The sequence below is a fragment of the Panthera pardus genome, unplaced genomic scaffold (genome assembly GCF_024362965.1).
Source record: "Panthera pardus isolate Hobbes unplaced genomic scaffold, ASM2436296v1 HiC_scaffold_27, whole genome shotgun sequence".
Taxonomy (NCBI): domain Eukaryota; kingdom Metazoa; phylum Chordata; class Mammalia; order Carnivora; family Felidae; genus Panthera; species Panthera pardus.
The window spans coordinates 19,326,503-19,347,054 of NW_026526843.1; the positions used below are offsets into that span (position 1 = coordinate 19,326,503).

The 20,552-nt window shown below is 47.1% G+C and overlaps 1 protein-coding gene across 1 annotated transcript in view; it reads left to right on the forward strand.

Moving 5' to 3' along the window:
* FATE1 (fetal and adult testis expressed 1) overlaps positions 1-16,120 on the forward strand; it is a 23,821-nt gene extending 7,701 nt beyond the window's left edge. Inside the window, exons 2-6 of the mRNA XM_019435778.2 lie at positions 8,980-9,305; positions 10,320-10,447; positions 14,220-14,326; positions 14,734-14,812; positions 15,554-16,120. Coding sequence (XP_019291323.1) covers positions 9,200-9,305; positions 10,320-10,447; positions 14,220-14,326; positions 14,734-14,812; positions 15,554-15,685 — 552 coding nt within the window. The 5' untranslated portion in view covers positions 8,980-9,199 and the 3' untranslated portion in view covers positions 15,686-16,120. The remainder of the gene's footprint in view (positions 1-8,979; positions 9,306-10,319; positions 10,448-14,219; positions 14,327-14,733; positions 14,813-15,553) is intronic.
* Positions 16,121-20,552: the final 4,432 nt, after the last annotated feature.

Below are 20,552 nucleotides of genomic sequence, written 5' to 3' on the forward strand. Positions count from 1 at the left end.
AGCACTCCCAAATTCTGGGACTGACAAGGGCATACTGGGGTAGGTGCTGGCAGAACATGATGTTCTACGAGCCGGTGGTGTCCCTGTTTCAAACAAGGCCATAGGGTTCCAGTAGGGAGTGCAGCAACATTCTAGGTCTTACCTTTCTGGAGCTCTGGGCCTAGTTTTGTGGAGGCATTAGACAAGCCACAGCAATGAAGCATGTCAAACTTTCTGCTGGGGGAAGTCCAGGGTGCTGGGACTAGGGTCTGACACTTTTTTTTGAATATTCCTTTCTGAGGAAGCCATGCCCAACCTAAAGTTTGAAGGATGACTAGGAATCAGGCAAAGAGCACTGAAGACAAACCAGGCAGAGGAATGGCATATGAAGACCCCTAGAGTCTAGCAAGGCCATCAAGCTTTTATGGAAACAGAAGAAGCCAGGGTATCATAAGGGGAAATCCTTGTGCAAGATGAGGTTGGAGAGGCAGAGGGAAGGCAGCCATGTGAGGTCCCAAGGTCATATTCAGAGCTATAGTTTTTACGCCCTAGCGAGAATGGGAGGGCACTGAGGACTGCTTTGAGGAGCAAGAGGACATGGCCAAGCCTGTTATATTTAAAACAATCAGTTGGCCTGCTATGTGGGGAATGGGCTGAAGGTGTCATGACGGGATATAAGAGATAAGGCAGGAGGCTATGCAGTCATCCAGGCAAGAGGCATTGGTGGGATTGCCAAGGATAGTGGCAAAAGAAACAGAGAGAAGTAGACTACTGAGAAGATTTTTGCTCAAACACTGAATTATATATTGAAGAGGTTGTATCAGGGTTCTCCAGAGACACAGAACCAGTACGAGATGTATACAAGAGATAGACAGAAATACAGGTATCCCCCACTTTTCAATAGTTTGCTTTACACTACTTTGCTTTTATGAAAGACCTACATTACTGCTTGTTTTCACTAACTGAAAGAAATCAGCAGATTTTTGCTTTTACAAAAAAATAAAAGGCCAAAAGAGATAATAGTGGTTATCCTTCAACATTTGTTTTGCAGTGACATGTTACAGAGGCAGTGCACACGTGGAGCAGCACTTGGTGTCTCAGTATCAAGCTGCCATAGCTGTGAATTGTGTCTGTGAGCAACTGTGCTTCATCTGTTTTTAAAAGTTTTTGTTTCAATTCCATTTAGTTAACATACAGTGTTATATTAGTTTCAGGTGTACAGTATAGTGATTCAACACTTCCATACAACACCCAGTGCTCATCACAAGTGCCCTCCTCAATCCCCATCACCTAAGTTACCCATCACCCCACCCCCTCCCCTCTGGTAACCATCACTGTGTTCTCTATAGTTAAGAGTCTGATTCTTGGTTTGTCTCTTTCTTTTTCCCTTTTGCTCATTTGTTTTGCTTCTTAAATTCCACATATAAGTGAAATCATATAGTATTTGTCTTTCTCTGATTGACTTATTTGGCTTAGCATAATACACTTTAGGTGCATCCATGTCATTGCAAATGGCAAGATTTCATTCTTTTTAATGGCTGAGTAATATTCCATTATGTGCTTTTACAGGGGTGCTTGGGTGGCTCAGTCGGTTAAGTGTCTGACTTTGGCTCAGGTCATGATCTCGAGGTTTGTGAGTTAGAGCCCCCTGTTGGGCTCTGTGCTGACAGCTCAGAGCCTGGAGCCTGCTTCAGATTCTGTGTCTCCATCTCTCTCTTCTCCTCCCCCACTCATGCTCTGTCTCTCTCTCTCAAAGAGTCTAGACAATGTGCCTGGTGGGGGCAAAACTTTCAAGGAATTGAGAAAGGACAGTAGCACGAATGAGACAAGACACAAAGGGAAGACTTTTTTTGAATATTCAGGTCATTTTAATTAAACAAATACTTTATGAGCTCCTGCCATGAGTCAGGCTTTGGGCTAAGTGCATAGGAGACAGTAGTGAGTGAGGTTGACAAGGTCTCTGCTCTCATGAAACCAATGTCCCCGTGCTGGGAAAGATATGATAATATTTCTGTGCTGAAGAGAATCATCCTGGCAAGGGGGAGAAGCTGAAGGCCCTGGAGAATGCATAGATGGATCACTGATAAATCTGGAGTTGAATGCAAGCACAGGGAGCCACCAGCCTTGCTAGCAGGACTGCCAGCTTTTTATTTTTTATTTTTGCAGCCTCTGTGAGAATCCCAGCAGCTAGGCTTCAAGTGTTAATTTGGCCTGGGGCTGAATGCTTCATATTCCATGTCTCCTAACTTGCCTTTTCCTGACAGGACACTGAGGCACATTGCTATCAAGTGAGGAGCTAGGACTCCAACCGCAAGGAGTTGTGGGGAGAGGACAGTTGGACTGCAGAGCCTGGTCTCTGGTCCACCCCATCCTCCGTGGTCTGTGCCCTTTGTGTGAGGACCTGCCTGCTGGCTCTGTCTTTAGAGAGTGAAGGGCAGGTCAATGTGGGACGGGGCTAGAGGATGCTTGCTGAGGCTGTCTTGTGTCAGTTCCTCCCTGGGACCTTGTCCTATTCTACCAACGACCCTGGATCACCAGTCTGAAGACATAGGTTTGCATCTAAGTCCTGCCACTGAATTGCTAAGTGGCAATTACATTGAACTCAGCTTGTCCATCTGTAAAATGGTGGATACTGGGAGGAGTATCTGCTGGTCTGAAAAAACATGTAGTTTCTCAGGACTATGTTTCTCATCTTGGGTTTCTCCTCTCCTCCACCTCTTTCTCTAGCTTGGAGGGGAGGCTGCTGCTTATGCTTTTGAGCTGGTCAGTGTCTGAGACTTTGTACCATTTTTCCACCTGTCCATTATTGTTGGCCATTTTCCGTTGGCTTCTGATCCTCCTGAATTTTACATACACATCACATTTCAGTCATTGGACATGGAAACAATTGAAAGCAGATGCATTTCAATCTGAGGAGTCACCTTGCAGGAAAGGCTGCAAGCAAGGCCACGGGCTTTGCGAGGTCACCTTGTCTGACCCCTTTTCTGGGGATCTGGAAAGAGGTCCTTTCCCACCCCTCCAAAGGGTCCCTGTACATGGGGCAAAGGTGACTGCTTGGCAGACCACTAACCCCCCACCTCCAAGTTTCCAAATCTGCTGCCAGCTCTCGGGGCAAGGGATTCTTAAGCCAGCAGAGAGACAGGGAGAAGGAAGGAGCAGCAGCAGAGACAGCCGCTGGCAACACAAGGAGCCAGGGGGCAAGCTTCCCAGTCTTTTTGCTCTTTGGTACTACTCTGTCCCACGTGCATAGGTAGTTCCGAGTTCCCTTTCGTCAGTCAGCTTGCTCCAGCAGGGAAAACCTCAGGGGCCGCAGAGAGGACTGTAACTGCTGAGACGCAGGCTTATCAGCCTGGGATATGGCTCTGTTTAAGTGTCTTTAACCCACTTCTGCTGGGGCTGCTCCCTCCAAACTGGACAGAGTTTGGGGGACATGGCCAGCATTTCCACCCAGTCCAAGTCCTCTCAGGAAGTAGTGAGCTGTCCTGGAGGTGTGCAGAGGCTGTCAGTGCTGTGGACAATGGTCAGCCTCTTCCTCTTCGGTTGGCAGAGCTTGAGGGAGCACCCACCACACTTCCAAGAAAGCAGAGTGTGTTAAGATTAAGGGCAGGACTGTCACAAAAATAAGCCCCTGCTACTGTCCCCACAGACACATGGACTTCCTGCCTGTCTGCTTGTTTCTATCTGCCTTCTAAGAATGAGCTCCATGAGGGTGAGAAATTTGTTCCTAGTCTCAGGGCCTGGCACCCAGTCACTCTTGATTCAAGACAGTCACACAGAATGAGAGGAGCCCACATTTGGAAATCAAAGTGCTTCCAGTAACCTCCTGCTAGTGGCCATGTACCTCTGGGTGGAATGAGTCCTAAGCGCTGATCCACATGTTCCTGCCACTTATTTCCCTCTCTCTGCTTATGAGGTGGCCCTCATTCCCTGGGCTAGCTACAGTCCCTGCAGTTTGCCTCTCTATCCTTCCAGTCTAAGGAATGCAGGAACAGCTGCAAGGCTCTGCTAGTTCCCCTTCCCTTTCCCTTCGGGTTGGGGAGGGCCCTGGGGGTCCAGGGATGACATCAGTGCCAGCTGCTTCCAGGAGCAGGAAGGAGAATTGTTTACAGGTTCGTAACATTCATTAGCAAGTGGAGAGGAAGGTCCCAGATGCATAGGATCTGGGTTTGCAGCCCAAATCAGGATTGTCAGCTTGGACTTGGTACTATAGCTATCGGAAACTGAGCTCTGAGCAGAGCTGGGAGGCAGCAGACCATTGCACCCATTGGCTTTGAATGGTCTTTTTCATAAAACCCCAATATAACAAAGTGATAAAAGCAGAGCTGCTCCATGTGAAGAGAGGCTAGAGTCTGCCTTGAAGCCCAGGTACTCCCAACACACCCCCCTGAAACCATGAAACATAGTTTAAAACTGGGTTTTAGCCCAATATTCCATGGAAGAGTGGGAGACAGAGAGAGCATGGGAAACAACTTGCCTAAGATGCCCCAGTGTCAGAGCTAAGATCACTCCCAAGTGTACTGACCCTGGGCCTGGGTTCCTGCTACCCTTCACTGTTGCTTGCAAGGGAGGTGGAAGCAGACAGCACACAGGACTTCCAGACCCCCCGCTTTTTGGGAAACTGTCATGTGCACAGCTCGCGGAACTGTTGGAAGAGGCCGGTGGTTGGAACGCACTGGTGGAGGCAGGTGGTCAGGCAGGCACAGAGACAGACAGACACAAGACAAGGGCAAACAGGCCTGAGTTAGACACCTGCTCTGTGTGTGTGTGTGTTGGGGGCGGGGGGCTGGATGCCCTCTATATTTCAGCACAAACTTGGATGCAATTAACTGAATTTGTTTCGCTCCCAGTGGAGGCTCTGTGCTCGTGATCACCTTTAGGGAAAACTACGATATGTTTTCTTTGGAGATGCTTAGCTTGAAGGGAGGGGGAGATTTCATCCCCATCCATTTTGTTAATAAAGCAGCTCTTATTTTAATAAAGATCCAAGCCCTCCAGCAGACAGGAAAGAAATACAGAAGATCAATAAACATATGAGAAATTGCTCCAGTTTATTCATAATTAAAGCAATATAAATTAAAGCAACAATGAGATAGATATCATTTTCTACCCATCATAATGATGCATTTTAGAAAGTTTCATAATATCTTGTGTTGACAAGGCCATGAAGAAAACGGAACTTTCTTCTCTGTACTGAGGTCCTACTTGGTGCAGTCTCTTAGGATGGGCCTTGACAATATTGGTTGATATTAGTAAACATTGTCAACATGCATACCTAGAAGCCCACAATTCCACTTCTAGGCACCTGCTCTACAAAAAAGATTTACACGCCTGCAAAGTGGCATGTCCAGGAATGATCACTGTTTATTCTGTATAAAGGTGAAGTGAAAAGCTCTAGACACCCAAAATGTCCATGAGCAGGTCAATAACCAGGGGCTCAGCTGTGCAGCAAAAGCTGTGTTTGAGAGACATGAGGGAGATTTGTTCTGACAGGGGCGAGCTCCAAGGCACACTTAAAAAGCAAATTGCATATTTCTCAATAAAAATGAGGAAAAATTCCATGAAACCCTTAAAAAAAGAGAGAGAAAGAGTGATAGACAAGAATCCCCTGGACTTTCCTTCATGTAAATGTGTACATGTATGGTTACACATTTCTGTATGTTTTTCTTTTAAGCTTTTATAAGGGCTTTCCTACTATGTGTCATGTACTTACAAAAAAACTGCAGAACTGCATGTACCTCAAATGTATGATCTCATTTGTCTAAAACACTACAAACATATATACGCATCTTAGCCAGATGTTCTCTAGACCAGTCCTTCCCCTTTCCAAAGGCATCTGTCTAATTTCCGAGGTGGATAGAGCTTTGGGCTCTCTGGTCTTCTTCTCTGGGACCCTTTCACTACACTCTAGGTCTCTGTAACCCACCAGCTACACGAGCCATGAGCCATCTTCCTGGCCCCGATAAGGCTTGGAATGTACTCTACGGATGCTCTAGGCCTTCAGACTCCCAAGGCTGGCACCCTAGACGGTGGGGACTTTTCAGAGTGTTTAGACTCAGAGTTTGAGGCAATTTCAGAAGGAAATGATGATGTTGGATGGAAAAGGTTAGCATGCTAGAAAGTTATGCTACGGGACAAGTCCAAAGTCACAACAGCAAATTATTACCCCCACTGCCTAGCCATCTGTGGTGCCCATTCCAAGAGAGGTAGGCATACTAAGATGGTGAGATGTCAAGGTTTCTGGGTGGGAATAGAAGTACAGGAATTGCGAAAGAATTCTGCCCACACAATTTGCATGACTTTAGGTGGTGGGTTCCTTTGCCACCAGGAGGCAGTGCCTCTGCACACACCTGGGACCAGTGCCTTAGTTCTCAAGAAGCCCCAACTGGTCAAGGCCAGTTGGCACTAAGAGACTAATCTGACCTGAGGCCAATAGTGCAAGGTTTTGTTAGTGTTCTCACAGTCCAGCCACTCTGTAAGGAGGGGATTGTTAACTCTATTGTCCAATGGGGAGACTGAGGCCCAAAGAAAAGAAAGACTTGCTCAAGGTCAAATCTTGAGATCATGGTGAGGATGGGCAGGGCATAGGTTTGCCAGATATAAAATAAAGGATACCCAGTCAAATGTGAATGCCAGATAAGCCACGAATAAATTTTTACTGTAAGTTTGTCTCAAATGTTGCACAGAGTGTACTTAACACTAAAAATTATTTGTTTATTTATTTGAAATTCAGATTCAATTGGAATTCTACATTTGTGTTTTCTCAGTCTGGCAACCCTGGCCAGGCAGAAGTTCATGGTTCCTGCTTCCCAGGCTCCTGAGTCCCACAGAGCACACTTCTCTGCTCCTAAGGTGGCCTTCCAGAAAGTTCAGATTTCATTGCAGCTGCTCCACTCATCTGGGAAGGGCTTCCTCAGGGCCTTCAGGAATGCAGGAAGGACCCATGTCAGCTCTGCTCCAGAGAGCTTAGTCCCAGGGCTGGACAGATGGGGCCAGGGAGGGGGACAGGCAGCCCAGACCATGCCATCCTTTCCAAGCAAGTTCCGGCCCCTCCCTTTTCTCTCTTACCCTTTTCTTCCTCCCTTCCTCTTTCTCCCCCCTGCTTCCTCCTCTTCCTTCCACCTGGCCCCAGCTGTGCTCAGTTCTTTTTACAAATAGCCTCCTCTTTGACAGGGACTCTAGGGCTATTTTCAAGAGCCAAGGTTCACCTTTTGTGGTTGTATCAGTAAGGGTTCTCCAGAGAAAAGGAACCAATAGGATATGTATGTATGTGTATGTATATGCATATGCATATGTGTATGTATATAGAGATTAATTTTAAGGAATTGGCTCCTGCCATTGTGGAACTAGCAAGGCCAAAATTTTCAGGGCAGGCCCGCACAGCAGAATCTTAGGTAGGGAGAGATGGCTTAGTCTTTTTAAAAAACTTTTTTTTCAATTAGAGTATAGTTGACACACAATGTTACATTAGTTTCAGATGTACAACATAGTGATTCAACAGGTTTATACTTTATGCTATTCTCAGCACAAATGTAGCTACCATCTGTCACCACACAATGCTATTACAGTACTGCTGACGATATTCTTCATGCTGTGCCTTTTATTCCCATGACTTACTCATTCCATAACTGGAAGCCTGTAAGCCACATCTTCTTTATTCAATATCCAATATTCCTATTGGTAGACACTTAAGTTGCTTCCATAATTTGGTTATTTTAAATAATGTTGCAATAAACATAGGGGTGCACATATATTTTCAAATTAGTATTTTCATTTTCTTTTTTTGTTGTTTGGTTTCATTTTCTCTGGGTAAGTACCCAGGATGGAATTATTGGATCATATGGTATTTCTATTTTTAACTTTGTTGAGGAAACTCAATTCTGTTTACATTTACCAATTTACATTCCCAGCAACAGTGCATGAGGGTTTCTTTTTCTCCACATCCTCACCAACACTTGCTATTTCTTGTCTTTTTAGTTCTAGCCATTCTGACAGATGTGATGTTGAGCATCTTTTTATGTGTCTATTAGCCATCTGTATGTCTTCTTTGGAAAAATGTATATTCAAGTCCTCTGCCCCTTTTTTAATTAGATTTTTTAAGTGTTAAATTGTATAAGTTCTTTATATATTTTGGATATTCACCCCTTCTCAGATACATCATTTGCAAATATTTTTTCCCATTCTGTTTTTGCCTTTCTGTTTTGCTGATGGTCTCCTTCACTGTGCCAAAGCTTTTTATTTTGATGTAGTCCCAGTAGCTTATGTTTGCTTTTGTTTCCTGATGCTACAGACTTGAGCAAAATTTCTTCTCCTCTGGGAAACCTCAGTATTTACTCTTCAGGCTTTTCAACTGATTAGATGAGGCCCATTCACATTATCTAGGATTAGTAACATCCTTTACTTAAAGTTCACAGAATGTAGATGTTAACCACAACTACAAAATACCTTCACAGCAACAACTAGACTAGTGGTTGATGGAATAACTGAGAACTATAGACTACCCAAGCAAACAAGTAAACTTGACCTTCACAGTGGGCTAATCAGTAGGAAAACTGAGGGAGAATTTGGACTTAGACCAGGGACTCCAGGGCCTGTGGATGGTAAGGCCTCCACTGGCTGCAAGCAGCTCCCTTCTTTCCTGCCTTCCCTCCCTTGGTTCTCATGGTTCCTGCTCAGGCTGACCGAGGGCATCAAAAGACCATCTCCCTTGCCTGGGAACTCCAGACTGTGGGAGACAGGATGTGCTCTGCAGAGGATGCCTATTGAAGGGTGTTGTGGCCTGGATTACTAGCCAGAGCTGGGCTTGCAGAAGTCATGCGAGGCTTGGGATATAACCATGCTTTGGCTACTTACTGGCTCTGAGCTCCTGTGCCAGTACCTGCCTCTCTTTAGAAATGATGAATGGTGGCCTCTCAATGGGGCCAAATCAGGTGACCTGAGAGCCAGGGTAGTTCTCATAGGCAAAGCTTCTGACACTTATCTCTTCTCCTATGTTGCTTACAGAGTAGCAGGGGAGAAGGCTGTGGACCCAGCCAACAAGATACAACAAGAACAGAATGTGCTGGGTGCAAGGCCTGAGCCCAGTGAGGGAGTCTGACTCCACCCCCATGCCCAGATATATCTGACTTGAGCTCCTACCCCTTAAAGATTTTCCAAGTGCCTCTGCTGTGCCCTGCTTCCTGTGTATCCTTGGCCATAGTTTAAAAGTAAAAAACTGGCTGCAATGGCAGGAGGCCCCTATAGAATCAAGGAGGAGATGGAAATGTCCATGGCTGAAGAGCTGGTTCCTGGAAGCTGTGTGCAAAGCCAAGAGCACCTAGTGATAGCAGGTGAGGAGCCCGTGAAATTTCCCTTTCCTTGGGTGTCTGCACCTGTGCCATCGTGGTGGGGAAGGTGTGTGTATAGCTGGGCAGATTCATATATATGCATGTATGTGTTTTCATGTATGTGTGGCTGTGTGTGTGTCTGTGCCTTGGTGTGCATATACATGTATTTGTGGTTTGACTGACAGGGAATCTGGGGGAAAGGAATTGATGATGTGAGCATTTTGCAGCCCATGAGAGAGTAGGATGGTACCAATATGTGTGGTCCAAGCTACCACTGTGTCTATGACAAAGCATCCGGAGGGCTCAATGTATAAGATTAATCAGATCAATTCTCTCTCCTAAACCTTCAATGTCCCTCCTCACTTAGAGTGAAATCCATACTCCTTTCTGTGATCTATAAGAACTGATCAAGGTCACCACCTCAACATATTTCATACTGTGGCATGGCGACCCACTGCAAACTGCATTTATTCTTGTCCTTACAACACTCCAAGGTTGGCTCTTCCTCATAGCCTTTGTGCTTTCTGTTCTCTGTGCCTGGGATACTCTCCCTAGATTTTCCATGGCTGGGATCTTTTTTTTCTTTTTCAGGTCTCTGCTTCAATGTTGTTTCTCACTTTTCTAGAAGTAGCCCCTACCTTCTGTCATGTTGCTCTGTTTTTATCATTTTGGGAGAATGTATCCCTCATCTGAATCTACACTGACAGATTATTTTCTGTTTTGCCCCCTTACTCCCCCTGTGCACACGCAGTCAGTTGATTGTTGTAATCCTGTCTCTTGGTCATTGCTCTCCCTCCAGTAACCTAGTCCAGAGCTTGGCCCTCAGTAAATACTTGCTAAACTTTTGAACAGATGAACAGACTGGGGCCTGAGATCTGCCAGTAGACAGCAGTGAATGAGTGTTGAATGATTCCTAAGAAGTTTGGGGACCCTGTCCTCTTTCTGGTGTGTCTTGTGCCCAGGAAGCCTTGGTACAGCCTCTATGGGTGTTCCTGGGACCTCTGTTCTTCTCCCTAGAAATGAAGGAGCGTGGATCCCAGCCCTTGGGTGCCTCTCATTGGCGACAAAAATTGGATTCAAAGGCTGCTGACTCTGGTTCAGGCCAACCAGTTTGGAATAAGACTGCCACCCGGGCCAAGAAAATGGTACTGTATGGAGGCCTTGGCATGCAGTGACTGGGTTGGGGTTGGGAGTACTGGCTGTAGGGGCTGCAGCCTGACAATGGTAGGTTGAGTAGAGCCAGATGTTGACTTGGGGAGAGGGGAGGAAACTCCTGTGTGCCATTCAGGCAATGAAGGTAGGGAGGTCCAGCGAGAGGTCAGGGCCATCCTTTGGTAGGCTGGGAGTTCAAACTTGGGAGTGCAGAACACCTGAATCACATATTACTTGGGGACTACATGTATACTTTGCAAAACTCTAGTGTGTGTGAAATGAAACTTTCCTCTATAAATAAATAAATAAATAAATTTCTATAGGTATTTTATACATTTCTCTATATAAATATATATTTTATAGAATATATTATATTAAATATATACTTATATATTATTTATATTTATAATGCTATATATTTATATATTATTTATATTATATATATATATATATATATATATATAAAACATATATATATATATATATATATATATATATATATATATAAAACATAACTCACGAGTGGGACAATGTAAGGCAAGTGAGGTTCCTATGCTCCCTGGCTTTTAGGAAATCCAGTCAACTTAATATGACTATTTTGTGGCCAATCCTTTAAGCTACATTTAACGTGAGTTAAGGCATGTTCTAGAAAAAAAAAAGGCAGCTATATTGTCACAAAAGATACCGGGAAAATGCAGTCTGTTTGGAGAAGAGGGAGACCTGAATGTTCTAGGGAATATCTCATTCTGTAGCCAGTCCTTGAAGTTATGTTCACTGGTGGTTGAGGGAAAGTTTTAGAAATGTGGTTGCTATGCTGTTGCAAAAGTTACTGGGAAAAGACAACCAAGCTGGAGAGTAGGGGAACTTGACTGTTGGAGGGAATCATGTGAGTCTCAAGTTCTGTAGCCAGTCCTTTAAAGCTACTTTCACTGTGGGTGAGGGAAAGTTTTACTAAAATGTTTTTTGTACTGTTGTAAAGATTACTGGGAAAAGGCAACCAGGTTAGAGAGGGAGGGAGACTCAATATTCTTGGAAGTCACCTGAATCCCATTGTTCTGTAGCTAATCCTTTAAACTACATTCACTCTGGGTGAGGGAATGTTCTAGAAAAAAAAATGGTGGCCATATTGTTGTAAAGGGGACCGGAAAAAGGCAGCTATTTTGGAGAGGAGGATGACTTGATGATTCTAGGGAATCACTTGAGTCTGATAGTTCTGTAGTGGATTCTGTTAACCAGCTCACCATGGTTGTTACAGTGTTGCAGAAGTTAGTGGGGGTAAGGCAACAAGATTGGAGAGGAGGGAGGCCTCCCTGTTCTAGGGAATGAGTTAAAATAAAATGCCCAAGTGATTCCACTGCCAAAGAATAAAGAGAAAAAGAGCTCCCAGAGACCTCCTGGGAATGAAAATAAGCCAGAAATATTGAACTGGCTTCTTTTGTCCAAAGGTAGAAGCCACATCAAGTTGTTCCATCAGGTCAGGCTCCAGCAAGCCACCCATGCCCCTGAGACTGAGGCAGAATGGGGTGGGCTTGGGAGGGCAGTTGAGGCGGGGTATAAACTCCGGAGTAATTATAGTTACCTATTAGGACCGCAGGAGTACTTTAAAAAAAACATATTGAATTTAGAAATTAGACATTTAGAATTAAGATTTATCAATTCTATTTATTATTTACTTTTGAGCAAAACAAACAAAAATGAATGGAACTGTGCTCACTTCTGAGAGAACCACAACATGAAAAGATAAAAAAGTTAATAATACTGTTCTTCTGTTTTGGGGGTGAAAAGTAGTGTGCCTTGAAAATTACATGAAAATAAAAATAACACGTTTTGCAATAGTAGAGGGAAGCTATGACTTGTTGAAATTCACAGATTTTCTTAATCTCTATCAAATTGATATAAAATGTTATATTTTACAATGCATGTAATTCTAAATGGGGAGTTTCCATAATTAAAAACAAAAAAGCAACAAGACAACTGTTTTTGAACAGTTAGGCCTTATGATGAGCAACCCACAATAGGCTATCATCGACTTGCAGATGTTGTCACATTAATTCCTGTATATTTATGTGTTAAAAACAAACTATGTTATCTCAAACAAACAAATCCCAGCCACCAGTTTCTCATCCTTATGTACCTACAAATCTCTCAAAAAAACTTTTTGTCCTTCTGATCCCAATCTGTAGGAAAATCAAGGGGATGGTGTGGAAATTATTCTAGGAGAAACTCTCAATCAAATTCCCTTTTATAGTCTTGGGATTTTCTTGACAATACTGTCACTTTTATGCTATTTTTGAGGTATCTCAAGAAGAAGATGAAGAGGAAAATCAAATAGTAGTATTGCTGTCAAGTACAGTTCACACAGAAAAAGACATGCCAATATCTGTGTGCACTTCTGAGAACGACAAATTTTGCATTATTATAAAAAATGGAGTATGGAGGCCACATGCAGTTTACTGTTGTTCTTAAGAACATAGGAGGGCTGCAGATATTTCTCAGGTGATAGGCAAGACTTGGTTGTCTATTTCTCATTAAGAGTGAGGCAAATAAAACCATAAAAAGAAAGAGTGAGGCAAATACAGCCAACCCAGAACTCTGTGTGTTGGTGAGAACGGAGAGACATTAAGTTCTACTTTAGCAACATGGACTGTACAAAGGGCACCGGTAAATGCCAGAATGGAGAGGGCTCTGTTTTGTGGCACAACCACCCCTCTCCCCCATCCATTTAGCTCAAGTTTGGGCTTGGGGGGAACTGCCTGGCTGACAGCCAGGTTGGGTGAGAGGGCTGGATGGCTGTTCCATTTACAGACCTTCAGCCAAGGCCCCTGTCCCTTCCATCCCCTGATGGGTCCTTGAGACCACCCCAGTGTCCCTGCAGCCTCCGCATCTGGGTCCTCTCTGGCCACTGGCAGAAGGGGAATTCAGTGATCTACTGCTCCCCATTTGCTTCTGAGCCATAGGCCCACTTCCCTTGGTTTGCTCTCAACACCTTCTGAATGCTGCAGCCTTGCTGAGCTCTCTCACCACCTGTTGCCTCTCACACGACTGCTAGCATTTTTTTTTCTTGCTAGCTCATCTTTTGTAATGAGCAAGCAGGAGGCTTTGCAGCCTCTGTGAGAATTCCAGCAGCTAGGCTACAGGCATTAGTTAATTCGGCCAGGAGCTGAGTGTTTCATATTCCATGCCTCCTAACTTGCCATTTCCTAACAGGACCACTGAGGCACATTGCTACTAAGTGAAGAACTCTTGGCCAGAGACATCCACTCCAGGGAGTCGTTAGCAGATGGATAAAAATGAAAGCCCCTGGAATGGTCATGCACACACAGAAAGAGGCTATTGTTTCCCAGTGGCTAGGGTTCTATCTTGAGCTCAGACACTTACTGTGTGTCGTTAGGAAGAAGTGCAGTCACTTGACAGGCCTCAATTTCCTTGGCTCTAAAATTGAGGTTTTCCATTCTCATCTTGGACTCATCTGATGTCTGTATGTGACAGTGCTGGCAGAGGATGGGGATCCCTGTCACTATTCTTCCTTCCCCACAGCCTGGATGGTCAGAAACTACTGAGGAGCGTGGTAGGTTGGAGTGGTGACAGATAGCCAACTTGTGGGATTCCCAGGCTCCTCTAGTGGTCTGAAGCTGCCAGCCTGTGATTTAAGAGAACAGGTAGCACGTGACTCCTGATGGGTACACTATTGGTCCCGGGCAGTGTGGGGCAGCTGCTCAGCTGGGGCTGAGTAGTCTACTTTTGCTGACCATTCCTTTTCTTTAGGGGCCCCAGGTGTCAATACCCAGAGTGTTGAAAGAACCAGACCATGGTGATGCCAACCCCTGGGAGTATCCTGGTGGCTTCCAAAGCAGGAGATTCCATTATGAGCGGTAAGAAAGATCCCAGGGACCCTGCAGAAAGAAAGCTGGTGCTCTTTGGCCAGGAACCACAGTGGGCCAGATGGACTGGCAAGTAGACTGACCAGGAGGGTATTGTGAGCAGCTGGCCATGCTTAGAATGTTGAGGCTCTGTTGCCTCCTTACCATAGCCCCTGATCCTCCTGGCCTCTTGCCCATTCAGGGACTCCGAGCAACCTGAGGCTGGGCTGGGCTGGTTCCCAGCCCTGAGGCCCCAGGACCTTCTTACCAGTGAAGGGAAAGACTCAAGGATGACTGAGTCATTGTCTACAAGAGGCCGTGCCTTTACCTGCTTGCCCTCATGGCCTTCCTGTGCTCCCTGCCAGGCCTGGCCTGGGACCACCAGTAGCTCTGACCCTCTATCTTTTCTTGTTTCCCAGCAACCCAGAGGCAGATATGGTGGCAGAGATTGGCCTGGAAGAGCTAAATGAACTAGAGATGGAAGTTATGAGAAGGCAGGTGAGCATCTCCTATGCTCATGGTATCTTGGGGCAGGTGGGGCTTGACAGCAATGAGACCACCCTCTTTGAAGTCATCTTAGCCTCTAGCAGCAGAGTTGAGGTCACGTTCCCCTTCCTTTCCTCCCAGGCCTCAGGCCTCTAGTGACCCACCTTCATGGCAGCTTCAGCCCTGCCTCTCTTCCTGATATGTGGAAGGGAATAGTGGAAGCCAAAAGGAGGACCAAGAGGCAACAGAAAAGGCTATAAGTCTGTGCAGAGAGAATGGTGATAAGAGGTCTGGGAAAAGAGTTGTCTTCTCAAGAAGAGAACACAGCAGCCCTGGACCCAGAGGGGCATCTACCTTGGTGGCTGTCTCCGGCCCCTGTCACCCATCTTGGAGTCCTCAGTCTGGTGCTGCTGATGCCCTCATGCCAGCCTGCCCCAAGAATGAAATGCCCTTCCTCACCTCCCCCAGCACAGTTGGGATAGGCTGGCTTCTTCTAGACAACTGGGTGAACACCCAATGAGTGGGCAAAGTGGCTGGTCCTATGAACACAAACAGCCTGGACATCTGTCCCATGGGCCCAACCCAGCCCCCTGGTTTCAGTTGTTCTGTCTGCTTCTCACCCAGAGGCACTTTGGCCTACCAAAGGACATCAAATCCCCTTTCTGTACTAAGTTCATACTTTCCCTAGTAGTGAGCCAAGGGCTTCTCCAGGAGCCATTGACTTGTCATTCATTAGCCTCCTGGTCTCTGCAGCTGCACGTGATCACCTGCCGGCTGCGAGCCCTGGAGGAACAGGGTGCCACCTGGCGCCACAGGGAAACTCTGTTCTTCACCATGCTGATGTCAGCCTGTGTCGTCAACCTGTGGCTGTGGATGCGCCAGTGATGCTTCCTGCTTCCTGAGACTTCTTCTCCTTCCTTTTCTTCCCTTTTCTCCCTGGGCCACCCTTGCGCATCCTCCTTCCATCTCCCAGCAGCTCTTAGCAGCATCAGGGCCATTTTCCAACTCTGGTTACACCCTTGGCCTGGGGAGGCCCTGGCTGCTGGGAGGTAGAGGTCTGAATGGGCTGAGGCGCAGCCACTTTGGAAGGTGAGGAGGGTGGCATGTGGCCCCCACAGTGGCAGGTGCTTCCTGCTTGTCCATCACAGCTCCATGGTGACCATCTCAGAGCTAAACCTTGCCTCTTTGCCCTAAGAGTCCCTTCTGTTCCATCCTTTGTGGCAGGGACTTGGCTGTCTGTGTCTTCCCAGTTTTCTCCATGTTGTGTATGGGACTCTGCATAGAGAACATGCTCAATAAAAGTTCACTGATAGCAGCAAACTCTGGTGTCTGAACTTCTTACATCCAGGATTCATGTGAGGACAGCACCTCTGAACAAAGTCACTGTTGCAGGGACTGGGATGATGCCACACCCAAGAAGTCCTGGTTCCTTCCTCCCCCTCCTCCCCAAGGTTCCCTGCCCAGATAGAGAGCCTGCTTAGGGACAGGGATTGACAAAGTTCTTCCTGTTGGGTTTATTCCAGTGAGTGCTTGTGGGGAAGAAGTTCTGCAGCAGCTTGTATGGGTCAGGCATTGTAGGCACTCAATCAGAGGAAATCTCCTGGAAGGGACCAGAAACTTTTCTATTTTCCCAGGAGGAAATTGAGTCCTGCAGAGGGAGAACATGGTCCTGGGTCATCCAACAATACTGAGACAGGGTTAGGGCTAGAACGGGTTCTCCTGTGTCCCAGGCTAGGGTTCTGCCTGTCTCATATAGACTTGATGGGGACAAGGCCCCAACTCAACTCTAGAGGCTGGATGCAAGGCCACATGGAAGAATCTTGAACCTCTCTCCCCCATGTTCATGACCCCATGAAGCTCACCTCAAAGTGGATTGCTGGTAGGGCAGTAGGACATGGCCTGAGTGAATATAAAGGCAGTTGTGCTCAGCTCCAGGAGGACTTGGGAAGAGCTGTTGCCCCCTTTCCTGGGACCAAGGGATAAATACATATGTTTTGGGGGGCAGGGACCCAGAAGCTACTCATCGGCTTTGGTGGCTAACTGGACTTTCCCCAATCCTCCAAATCTGTCAAGGCTTCTCCATCTACAAAAGTAAGAGAGTATGTTAGTCATTAGACATAAAATAAACATGACTATATGTGTGTGTAAGAGAAAAGGGGGTGGGGGGCAGAGAGAGAGAGAGAGAGAGGAGAAGAAGGATGAGAGATAGTGGTAGAGGGATGGAAAGAAGGAGGGAATAAAAGAGAGAGACTTGAGTCATGAGCCTACTTTGCCCCTGCCCCACCCATCTCTAGTGCTCAGTGGTCCCCATAAAATGAGGGGATTCTTCTACTCTTGAGTCTTAGGAACCTCCTGTCAGCCCTGAGGGATACCATACATGTGGCCATTGGGGCCTGGGCCCTGCTGAAAGTGGATACAAGAACACTTAATGAAGAAACAGTTGGGGGCTTCCCTCTTTGGTCTCAAAGTAGAGAGGGTAATGGGGTGCCAGAGGAAGTCCCTCGGTGAAATGGGGAGAGGGCTGCTGCTCTAGAGACAAATGCTTCTAGTTGGGAAATCCAAGAGGCCTGGGGAGAAGCTGAAGCCTCTGTGCCTCCTCCAAATGGGCCCTAGAGCACAATAATCATCTGAAGGCTAAGAGTAAGGCTGGAGGACTTCTTTGCAGGCCACCCGTTCCCTCCCCACAACCTCAGGCAGACCAGGCCCCAAAGTATAGGGACTTATTAAGGGGAACAGCGACAAGGCCAAAGTTCCCACTGCCTTTGAAGGCATGGAAGACCAGCCAAGCAGAGTGTAGAGGCCTGGAGTTAAGGATGCCATGAGGTCTGTTCTTGAGTGGCTCTTTGAAATCCACCCCTTTCTTCTGTTCCAGCTGGCCATGACAAAAGGCTCAGAGGAAGAGAAGGGTTCTGTAGCCTAGGGCAAGCCTTTGGGACATGGGTCTGCATGTGTGTGTGAGCAGACACGGACATGTTTGCAAAAGAAGTCTGGCTGAAAATATGTTGTGAAACAAAGGTTTACTCTTGGGAGCAATTTAGCTAAGTTGCAAACAAACAGTGTGGCAGCCCCCTGGAGAAATGCTTCTCGGGCTAGGTAAGCTAAGGTGGAGAACTTGCCTGGGCCCTGGCTGGCCTCCATACTTTGCCTTGCGGTGTGACTACTTGGCTACCAGCCTTGCCTGCCCACTCCATCTATGGAGCCCTCCAGAGCGGAACTGGAGCCAAAGCTTCCCTATGCTATTCTCCATGGCAGCCTGGGAGACAGGCAGTGGGTCCTTCTGCAGAGTTCTGTTATGGGCCCTATTATAGGGTTTGGCACCTCCTACTAGGCCTTCTGACTATAATCCATTGGGAGCATCTGCTTCCTTGATGCTGTTTCCCTGCCAAGCTGCTCTGGCCTTGCCCAAGCACTCCAGCATTAGCCCAACCCATCTCCCAAGAAGGTTTGAACTTCTTGGGCAAGTGGAGGAGCAGAGAGACTCATTTATACTTGGATGTGGTGGAAGGGGTTCTTCTGGAGTGTGCTGTTTATCGTTCCTCTATGAAACTTCCTATGGGCTGCCCAGGCTTTGCATTAGAGGAGTACATAGCTGATGCCCACACTGGATCAGGAGCTGCTAGAAGGAAGGCACTGCTTCCATTGCCTTCTGCATCCCTGGCATTTAGTAGAAGTAAAGGTCTGGTAGGATGTCCTCTGACCAGGGTCCCTGGAGAGCAATTCTGGCCTGATTGCCTCCTGAAAGGAGGGCTGGCCTTGCCTTAGTCATACAAGTCTAGTCTTTAGGACATGCCCCCTGTGGAAAATACTTTGGCATAAAAGTAAGTCAATTCTGAGCACTACTTTCTTTGGTTCACCTACTATGTGCCAGCACATTACATTTAAAAAATAATTACACAAGTCCTGCTTGATGATACCTTTCTGAAAAAAAACAAACATTATAGGTTTAGCTAACAAATCCCCTTATCTCACAATGTTAAGCCCCTCTATAGAACTAACTCCCATGTTCAGCTTGGTGTGCATCCTTGCAAACTGTCACTGTCACATGCAGATACACGTACTTGTTTGTGTCCTGGGCCTTATGCACACGATCTCACGTAAGCCACCCCACGCAACCAGCTCAGGGATGAGGTAATTCCCCAGCTGTGTGTACAGGTAAGGAAAACTGTAAGCCTCTGGTCATGTTTGTCCCACTGGACTCGTCCCTAAACCCCTATCAGCCCTGGCAAAGGCTGAAACTCAATATTCTAGTTTTGTCTCAGGTTGGCTTCCCAGCAGCTGGGGAAGCCTGGAAGAGGAAGGTGGGCATGTAGAGAGAGAGATGTGAGGTGCATGGAGGGGGCTCTGTTGTACCTGGTAGCAGGCTGAAATCCCGGTCTCTTGCAAAGGACTTAATGACTTGCCACCCAAGGGTCCTTGACTTCTTTCACTTCCCCAACCATGGCCCCTCTTAGAGTCCAAGTTCAGACAGAGCTGGAGAAGAAGTAATGGGTTCCTCTCCAACCTTGTCCCACCCCAAGAATCTCTTTTGTTTCCCAGGTTTCTCCTTGGTTTGCCATCTATTGAGGTAGTCTGGCCAGGACTGTGACCAAGACCAGGAGGCAGCTGCATGGGGGCAGTGAGCTGGCAGCTTTGAGTCCCCAGACGCAAAGCCCTGAGTGATGCATGCTCCATGTAAGCGAGGGCTCCTCAGGGAGCTTGGGAGGGGCTGGCTCCTAGGTCTGGGCAGACAAGCAGCTCCCACAACCAGGCAGCACAGCATTCAGCCCTTACCTGCTTATAGCCTGAGGTGTAGAAGGCCCACAGTGACAAGGTCACACATCCAGCCAGCAGGCCCAGCAGCTTCTCCAGTGGGGAGGTGCCACTCTGAGCCAGGGTCTTGAGCTTGCTGCAGCTGTGGGCATGAGCTCCTCTGGGCCACTGCCAGCCTCTCCTGTTGGTGTCAGGGAGCGTGGAGAAGCTCTCTGACTGGGGGGCTCCCAGCTGGGTGGGGATTAAGGGACCCCACAGGCTTGGGACTAGGAGCACTAGGAGGTAACTGCTGGCATCAAGTGCTGATGATTCCCCAAGGTCTTATCTCTGATTGGAGGCTTCACAGATGGACCAATGGATGCTGACTGTGGCCAGGGGACAGCCTGCCTCTGAAACCATCTGATTGGTAAGGAAAGGGACAGGCATTGGGTTGAGGCAGCCACTGATCAAGGGCTGACACCATCTTGTGGCCAGGGCTGGTGGTCTCCATGTGGTAGGGGCAGGAGCCCATGAAAGTGTACAGGTCCTAGAGCCTGTCTTGACATGGTATTTCATGTGATTGGTCTTCCCAGGAAGCTGAGGGAAAGTGGCTGTGTGGGGAACCATTGTCCCTTGTCATAGCAGCTGAATGAAATCCTGGGGACTCTAGGAGTATGTAGACACAGAGTTCTATCTTAAGCTTGGTGCAAGGCTGCTGAGTCTTTGTTCTCTTCTAGGAGAGTGGAAGAAACTGGTTTGAGGAGGCTTGAAGTAGAGGGGCTGAGGGGCTGCTTGGCCAGACAGGGTTTGGTGGGAGAGAAGGAGAATCTTGTGGGTCTTACCTCCTACACCTGCCTCCACTGTCTGCCTAGCCCAGGGCATTTCTGTGTATCCCAGCCTCAGAGCATGGGGAGTGTGCCACTTGGAGCTCCATGGCTCTTTGCATATGAGGAACAATGGAGGTAGGGGTGGGGGTTATGTAGTGCTTCTTTCAGAACTCCTACTGGGATTTCAGTCTTTGCTT